The sequence below is a fragment of the Morus notabilis genome, unplaced genomic scaffold, assembly GCF_000414095.1.
Source record: "Morus notabilis unplaced genomic scaffold, ASM41409v2 Scaffold2025, whole genome shotgun sequence".
Lineage (NCBI taxonomy): Eukaryota > Viridiplantae > Streptophyta > Magnoliopsida > Rosales > Moraceae > Morus > Morus notabilis.
Window position 1 is genome coordinate 181,777 of NW_010356728.1, and position 9,032 is coordinate 190,808.

At 35.0% G+C, this 9,032-nt stretch overlaps 1 protein-coding gene across 3 annotated transcripts; it reads right to left on the reverse strand.

Annotated features, from left to right (window-relative positions):
• Positions 1-428: 428 nt before the first annotated feature.
• Positions 429-8,395, reverse strand: LOC21389525 (serine/threonine-protein kinase STY46). Of its 3 annotated transcripts, none has more exons than XM_024177214.1 (16): positions 8,058-8,395; positions 7,444-7,558; positions 7,183-7,286; positions 6,881-7,000; positions 6,108-6,162; positions 5,515-5,625; positions 5,111-5,161; positions 4,739-4,911; positions 4,524-4,631; positions 4,343-4,416; positions 4,024-4,199; positions 3,470-3,565; positions 1,623-1,703; positions 1,481-1,534; positions 1,115-1,249; positions 430-948 (listed from the first exon to the last, which is right to left on the reverse strand). In XM_024177214.1, the coding sequence occupies exons 1-16, from the start codon at positions 8,261-8,263 to the stop codon at positions 871-873; spliced, it is 1,737 nt and encodes a 578-aa protein (XP_024032982.1). In that variant the 5' UTR covers positions 8,264-8,395; the 3' UTR covers positions 430-870. The 3 variants fall into 3 exon arrangements, with proteins under 3 accessions (XP_024032986.1, XP_024032982.1, XP_024032988.1); XM_024177220.1 differs by having other exon boundaries at positions 6,881-7,037; positions 8,058-8,133; XM_024177218.1 differs by lacking the exons at positions 1,481-1,534; positions 1,623-1,703 and having other exon boundaries at positions 429-948.
• Between the last annotated feature and the right edge of the window lie 637 nt (positions 8,396-9,032).

Genomic DNA, 9,032 nt, shown 5'->3' on the forward strand with positions numbered 1-9,032 from the left:
TATACCCCTGTTGTTGGGAAATCTACTTGCAGGCGAAGAATAAACCCAGTAAAAAATAGGCAAATATATTTAGAACCAAAAGTTTCGACGGTTTAAGATTCATTCTGCTTAGATATTCTTTCTTCAAACAAGGCCAAATGGACGCTTACAATATCCAATAAGCAAATAAGACAAGTTTTTTTTTTTTTTAATTTTTTTATTAAATAATAATAAGAAAGAAAACAAACGTTGGTGAAGACGTTGCCGCGTTATCTAGAGGGATAAACGGCAATAAACAGATTCTTTCATTAAGAGGATAGAAATGTAATTTCGCACTCAATTCTCACTAGAAACAGTTATAAATGACACATGATAAATTTCGTCACTTAATATAATATAAGGGGTAAAGTTATTAACGGAACAAAATTTGAAGAAACGAATTTCAGATTTTAAAATTTGGAAGTGTCATAAGAGTCACAATTCAATCGAAATTTTTGTAACTAATCCAAGAAAAAAAAATGTTTGAAAGTAATGTACACAGCATCAAGGACAAGGAAAGCCAACAATTGGTCGAAGGAACTTCGGTCAACAATGTTTCTTATAATGAAGCCGCAGGGTATCACGTGAGGTGTACAAATGCTCATCCAAAACCATCATCCTTTATAAGCTATAATATGTTACTCCCGAAGAAAAGGGCAAATGGTCGATTTAAAAAATGGATGAGCTAACAGAAAAAAAAAAAAAAAAAAAAAAAAAAAAAAAAAAAAAAAAAGGTTAACAACTGGGGAAGGTATTACTGTACATGGTTGTCATGTGAAAATGGGTGGGAAATAGCCCTACGTACTAAATTATAAGCTCATGTTATGATAGTAAAATCATCAGCTACGTCTCTCAGTGATGACCCCGTCTAAGGACGGACAAGAATCTGCCAGATGATGACTTACGGCGTTCCTCTACTTCATCTCCCACCTTAAAACGAAACGAAACGAGTCTTACCAAAATGTCAATCTCGAAGAATCATAAACTACGAATTATGTGAAAGGAAAGAGCATCATTAATTGATCAAGAAACATGCGAAGAAAATGAAAATTATGAAAGTCTTGAGTGACTTTTGACCATATGCAGCAAGACTTACCTCCTTGGCTAATTGTTGCAACATCTCTATAATCTCAGAGAAATCGGGTCGTAATGCCGGGTCTTTTTCCCAGCATCTCTCAAGAATCTCAACAAGCTTTGGATGAGTGTGCTTTGGGATAGGAGGACGTAGACCCTGAAAGTAAACAAAAACTTACCTGTAATCAAGGTATGATATGCTTTCACATGACACATAATATATCACCTTCCTAGTCAGTGATAATTGATCCTTTTTGTTCATATTCGGACACTCGACCAGCTAGACTCGAAGTTGTCTAATAAGATTACTTGTCCTGACTTAACACAAGCAACATTGTTGGACAGTAAATTAAACTAGCTTAATAGTGTTGTGGGATCGGTAATTTACCGATTGGACGACTCCAACAGCTGCTTGTAATGGGGTTAAGTATTCATATGGAAGCTGCCAATTGAAACAGGAGAAAAATTTAAACTAAAATGAACAAAAGAAACAACCGCGTCAAATTAGGATTCCCGTCGACATGCAATACCTTTCCAGTTAGTAACTCCCATAAAACAACTCCAAAACTAAAAATGTCAGCCTTGTGATCATATGGCTTGTGTTCGATAACCTTCAATGCAAAAGAACTGTTGTAAGAAAATGACATGATAAGTTACGTTCATATGATATAGTATTGAACATTAACCAACGACAAGGAAACTGAATAATGCCTTACGGCTTGAGAGAGTTAAAAGCAACAGACACAACAACATTTAAGTAGCCGTTGACTTTTTTTCATATGATTGTTGCATCAGAAACCGTCTTTTATGGAACTCTATTGCGAAATTTCATACAGGAAGGATGTTTTTGCGACCCAAAAGAAAGCTCAGAATGACGGCAACAGCAGGAAACTTGAGTTTAAAGTGACACTACTCATCAGGTCTATGTTAACCAGACAATCATTCATTGCATATTTACACATCAGTGATGGCAGTTTGCTCCATTGATTATAATATTGGACGGCTATCGAGATTCCAATAAACTAATTATGAAGTCAAAAAATTTTGAAGGCCTTCAAGTGTGTGCATCATGTCATCATCGGGAAGCCAATTACCACTCTACTCAAAGTAATTGTTGAAAGAATATCGTAAGGTTGGACTTTGGGTGTAATACCCGGTATTCTTAAGTAACTAGATTAGTTAAGAAAAATAATACAATTTAATTTGTTTTGTATTATTATCAAGATAAATGTCATTTAGGTGTCACCACTATTATTTTTAAGTGTGCTAGTTGGAGAGTTTAAAGTAAATGGTAGGACCTTACGTGGATTACCAAGGCCATGTAAAGCCACATGACGACTTAAGTTATAGCCTTGATGATATGGCCTAAGAAACTGCCAACTCATGCTTGTTAGGCTTGATGAATGTTAGCTAAGGATTAACGAGTGAGTGGCCACATGGGACCTATTGTCTTGCTGCCGCGGATTGCTTTGATATAAGGGATTGGTTACATATATAAATATGTTGAAGAGGTTTGTTACTACTTTAGAGAGTACGAAAACATGATAGGAAAAAGAGAGAGAGAGAGAGAGAGAGAGAGAATGAAAGAAAAGAGAAAGTGAACGGAAAGAAAAAAAAATAGAGAAAAGTTCTATTTATCTTCTTAAGCAATTTAAGGTAAGTAGACTTTCCATTGCATCACTTGAATAATAGTATATTTTTAATGAAATTTTTTAATTTATATATGCTATTGTTAACATGTTTTCATGAGATTTGAAAAGTATTTCTGAGTATGATGTGAATCTTGTACTTATTATGAGCCGACTGAAATATGATGAAGGGCTAAATCGGCCAAATCTTGAAGGAATAAGAGATTCCATGACAAGGACCATATGAAAGAGGTTCTAATAACACAAGATTAATATTATACAAGAGGGCCCTAAATGTTAAAGAAAAGTATTTGAAAGTGGAAATTGTATATGGTTTACTTACTGAGTTTGCGCTCATATAGTTCTCGTGATGCAGGTAAGTACTAAAATAGAAGTTCCAGTTGATTGAGCAAGAATGGTTCAAGGTCTCATGACAAGTTAGGAGATCTTAAGAAATAAAATTTGTAAATTAAGAATTCTGATCGAAGATTGTATTTGTGATAGATATTATTTCTCTATTAAGCTATATTATTTATTTTAGTTAACGTTTTTCACGAGCGGGCGTTGTTTTTAGCTGCTTGCGGGGCGTTACATAGGGAGCAAGTATTGAATTTGAGAAGACATATGACAACTATTATACTTCCAGCCAAAAAAAAAAATATATCATACATGTACTGCAAATTACTGCCGTCAGAAAATCAAAATAACATATTTTATTAAAACATTAGACAAATTTGAAGCTTACTCACCTCAGGAGCCATCCACCGGTAAGTCCCAGTTTCTGCTGTCATAACTCCAGATTGAGCTTTTACTCTAGCAACCCCGAAGTCTGCGACTTTAACAACCTGAGAGGTAAAACATTTATCAGAAGTTTGAAACATGCTGAACTTACAGACCATACAATAAAGCATTCATCAACCATTACATGTTTGCATATGATATTAGAAACAATGGTGATCGTGAATCCAGATTAGATATGTCATTGGAAATGATAAGGAAGAACTTGAAGGAGAACCAGAAGTTTGTTTGATAAAATCAAAGTATCCACCACAAAAGTATACCAAAAACAAAGGATAATTAATATAGATTATCTCGGGTATAAGTATTAAAGTCCAGTAACAGTAGCTCTTCATCGAGATTATTATTTCGTTCCCTTGATATCTATCATAAGAAAAAGAAACTCTGCAGTTCAGTTTTACACAGCTGTTTTCAGGAATAGTTATACTAAGATGAGGCACATAAAGAGGAAAAGGAATATTGTATAAATATTAAAATCAAGGAAAATAGGAACTTTGTCACTTACGCCATTCTCATCCATCAATAGATTAGCAGCTTTTAAATCTCTATGGATTATGTTATTTTGGTGCAAGTAACTCATTCCCTTGGAGATGTCCATTGAAACCTTGAGCAAGGATGGAAGCTTAAAGAAACCCTTTTTCTTATGCAAGTAGTCATATACACTTCCCCCAGACATAAACTCTGCAGGAAGATAAAAACAATCTTATGGAAATATTGCACACAGCAGAACCTAATGGCTAACACTTCAACTTGAACAAGACTTCCTGCCTGAAAAAAAGTCTGTGTCAAGTAACGTACAGTAACAGTAAATTAATGGTATTCACCTGTAACGATACACATGCTTGGAGGTTTGGTACAGGCACCTATGAACTGTACAACATTCTTGTGCCGAACTTTCCTGAAAGTCCAAGAAAAAACCCTGTTTGTGAGAGAGAGAGAGAGAGAGAGAATTCCAAAAGGAAAACTACTCTACTTGAAGAGTCCACAACTGTTAATGACACCTACCTCATTATAAAAACCTCCTGGGCAAACTCTCTCTGCATATCTGTATTAATTCTCTCAGGCTTAAGAATTTTAATGGCCACTTCCTGACTACAATAGGTACCTTTATACCTGATTTGATTCAAAGAGTTAGTCAACAGAAACTCTAACCAAAGAATGTTTAGGCAAAAATAACAAGAACACGTATGTCCAACCAGTGCAATGAGCATTGAACTTACAAATCACCATAGGACCCAGACGCAACCATTTTCTCAAACTTCAAATGTGTAGGATTAATTTCCCAAACATCAGTGCCATCGTCAGGGATTGTCAAATGCTCAGGTTCACATTTGATCCTGGTTTGATCAGTTTCACAAACAAGAGGTGATTGATAAGTTGGCCAAGGCTGCCTCTGCATAATAATCCGAGATTAAAATTTTAAAAACAAATGCATTCGTCATAATATAAACGCATCAAATAATAATAATGCTACCGAAAAGCACAAAGTTCTCGTCACTTAGCATAACGCTGACCACAACCAAGGGATAACCCATCGAAACATCAACATATCTTTCTTTAAAAAAAAAAAATGATTAAAGAGCAATAGTTACCTCCATTTTTAAAACTTCCGTTTCCAATGTACTTTTGAGCTGCTCTGTTCCCTGTTTCAACACCAAGTATGTATGTAAATGAAATTCATGGATCTTGCAAAAAAACAAAAAAACAAAAAAAACAAAAGAAGAAGAAGAAGAAGAAAACAAAAGGAGAAGAAGAAGAAGAAGAAGCATATTTATTCAAGTTGAAGCCTTGTTTGAATCAATACAAGATAATACTTTCTAATAAGCTACACGAAAAATCATGGGTTCTATAGTTAATTAAAGTTGTTACAGTGGCTTAGCATGTGCACCATTCTCTTGATAACATGTCATACTTTCATTTATTGATGCTTAGTTTCTTTACAGCAGAAGAAATGTCCGTTCCAGCGACTTCATTGAAAAAATTTTGATGCATGTACCTCGTAAGGCCAGCCATCAACAACAAAGACATCCAAGGAGTAACCGTCTGTAGTAGAAAACGCATGTGCTTCCTGGATGTTGAGACCCATCTCCGCAAGCAAGCAAGTCAACTACAGAATTTAATGCAACAATGACGAAGTAATGAGAAAGACTACAATGTAACTGAAGGTATGAATCAATAAAATATTTATTAACGTGTTTCAGGTGCATTAACCCAAAATGGAGAGTGCACCAAGAAGAAATGAGTCATCCCTGATCGACTTACAACAGTAACTTATAAAGTCTCACATTCACTAACTGAAAAATGTTGGGAATTAACTCCCATTCCCTGATTAATGAAAGCAAAATAAAGAAAGAAAAACGGAAAATATAGAACACAAAATTTATTGTGGTTCACTCGCAATGTGAGAGCTAGGTCCACTTTGCTGCCACAGTGTTTCGCTATAATCAGAGAAGAAAGTACAAGTAATCTCACACCTCATACTCATCTCTTCTCCGTCCCAAATAGGGTCATTGCAACAACTATGGCAAGTACAGTGAGGGAATGAGATGAACATTGCTAAGAATCATTTAATTTCAAACAAATAAGTACCTGACTTAGTAGTTTTGGCTTGTCATCTGTTGACAAAGTGATTTCATGCATGGGTCTGCATCATTGGCAATTAAATTAAGACAAATACGAATAGAATTACCGACTTCATCAGTGAAAATTGAGCTATCTCGTGTAACTAGTTATTACAAATCATGGAAAGTTAGGTTGCAGATATTTAGGCTTCGTGAAACAAGTAAATTGAAAGGTCAACGTATCAACCAGATTCCATGCACAAAACAACAGGGGGAAAAAAAAAGAAGAAAAAAAGAAAGAAGGAAAAAGAGAGAGGGAGATAATAGTCCTAACATGTGATGTTGCTTGGTCATGTAATACATATAATACATAATGTATAGATACTGAGCTCCAATGTAAACACTTCAAAACTCAAAGCTAACTAGAGAAGAGAAAGTGATGGGTAGAAGTTAAATTGAGAAGAAAATGCCATGATCACATGGTTAACATCTCAGTTTGGCTTGAGCTCAAAAAAGAGGAAAACTATGGTCAACTCACAAGACATGTAAAAGGAAGATAGTTCAAAGAGCTACCTCAGTAACTGAAGTAAAATTTACATTATCGATAATCTAGAGAAAAAATCTTCTTATATTCTTGAAACTAACATAAAACAAGTATAAGCCACAGCAGAATCTCAGTCAAAATCAATAACCATAAAACATGAGCTATGCAAAAACTAATTGTTAATAGAGAGGTTTAGTGAAAGACATAAACTAAGCCAGACGAGAGGTACAGACAAAGAGAGGGACAAAGGTAATCACCGAGCAAACTGCATGTTGGCATGTACAGAACGTTCATCCTCTTGATCACCAAAGCTATTTGCGTCAAGTGCAAGCGCTTCAAGGTTGGGAGATGAACCAAAGGCAGGTGGTGGGTGCACACTGATATTTGAAAACCCAACCAGAGTTGTCATAATTGCTGAGAATTACAAATCAGCATAGATGAATGCAGAAAATAAAGCCAAAAAAAAAATCTACGTTTAGTTACAAATTACCCATCATGAGATTTTTTTATAGCTGCATTTTGACAACTAGAATAGCTATTAGAACACGTTATACAATACCTTTGTCTGCTGGGATAAACTGAAGAACTTTGTTCAACGTCTTTACTAGGTGAACCTGAATAGACCGGATAGGCCGCTGAATTTCCATCTGAAATGGGATGAACCTGCACAAACACATTCATAAACAAAAACACCCAAGATGCATTAGTCCAATAAACAAAGTTTAGAATAATAACAATAATAGTTAAAAAGAAATTATAACCAATAATAGTTCTCTAAATCAAAAGAAACAATGAAGAGAAGGATTCTAAATAAACTAACTTGTACAAGTCGGACTTCAATGGCGGGTCTGTTAATGGGATTATGAGCCAAATGCAGCAATCTTTTGTGCATAAGAACATCTTCAGCTCTCTCCACATTCACATCCAGCGCATACCTACAATACAATGCAACCAAATCGCTCAAAACAATAACTCCAAAAATTAAAAAAAATTTTAAAAAAACTCGCTGATATATATGACTCGTAAGTTTGGTACAGAAAAATCCAAAATCGACGGCAATAAATCATGCGTTTTAGTAAAAATAAAAGCCTAAATATCAGAAGATCCTATAAACTTAAGCCAAAAGAAGTTAATTTACTAAAACTAGCATCAAGCAACTAACTACCAGCAAATAGAAAATAAAGCGTAACAAAATCCAATCCAAAATGAAAAAAAAAATGTCAAAAAATAATAATAAAAAGATAAAAAAGTGATTTTACATAACCAACATTTAAGAGAACTGATCTTTGTAAAAGGATTCAAGATCAAGCAAAACCGTGATGAAAAGAGTAGTTTTATACATAAAGACGTATTAACGAAGAAAAACGAAGATTAGGGTTCAAACAAACAAGGAAGTACGAGAGTAGAGCGAAGAAGACGATAGGGCAAAGGTACCGAGCGGGGAGGCGATTAAAGTGGGCCCAGAGTTCGTCGTCGAAACCAGGGAGAACAGTCTCGCTGTTGTTGGAACTCTTGAGACGACGAAGGACCTCATTGTAGACCTCGAGCTTCTGCCTCTGCTGCCGAGTCCGTACCGGCGACGATGACGACGTCGTGTCCGGCATTCTACTCCCGCAGCTCTCGTTGTCGTCCATAACCATTGAAGAGGAGAAGAAACACCGAGCGAGAAAAGGAGAGGGGAAATGCCCGAGAAAACACGAGAAAATGCGAGAAAGCTGAGGATCGACTCAGCGGGTCTACGTGAGCGAAGTTGTTCTTGTTTTGTTTTTTGATAAAACAAAACTACAAACCGGGGCTTATTAAGAAGAGAAGAAAAAAAAATAAAAAAAGACGCGGATTTGATGACAGACTAATTAACCGAAAAAGGATTTTTTTTTTCAAGTCTTTGAACTGAAAAAGAAAAACAAAAAATTGCAATGCGATGTTCTATAAATGTGTCATAAATGCAAAAAAAAAAAAAAGTTAATTAAATTTGTTATTATTATTTAAAGTTTTTCCGGTTTCGTGGGCTGAAATTTTCCCCTTTTTTTAATGGGAAATTTTCCGGTTTCGTTTGCTGAATGTTTAACGGCGCAGTGCGCACCCATTGATTCACGCCGACGTGGATTCTCACCCATACTGATCCACCTTCCTTAAATTTCCCCCTTTATTTTTTATTTTTTGCCTTTTCCTTTTATTTCTTTGTAATAATTAAATAATAAGGAAACAAATCTTATATGAGAAAGCAAATCAGGAATCCACCGTATACCACCATGCTAGTTTTTTCACCTTCTATTTTTTTTTTTCTTTTTTTTTTTGAGAATTTAACGATAAAATTAAAAATACTTTTAAAATCAATTTCACCAACAAACAAAATTTGAATTATATAAAATGAACAAAATATGGAAATTCACATCTAAATTTAAATAT

Excerpts from the sequence above, each read along its gene's own strand:
- LOC21389525 (XM_024177214.1), bottom strand. The coding sequence starts at position 8,263 with ATGGTTATGGACGACAACGAGAGCTGCGGGAGTAGAATGCCGGACACG. Across the intron at positions 7,287-7,443 it reads TTGAAGTCCGACTTGTACAA|GTTCATCCCATTTCAGATGG; the intron begins GTTAGTTTATTT and ends GTGTTTGTGCAG. Across the intron at positions 7,001-7,182 it reads GTTTATCCCAGCAGACAAAG|TGTGCACCCACCACCTGCCT; the intron begins GTATTGTATAAC and ends TTCAAATATCAG.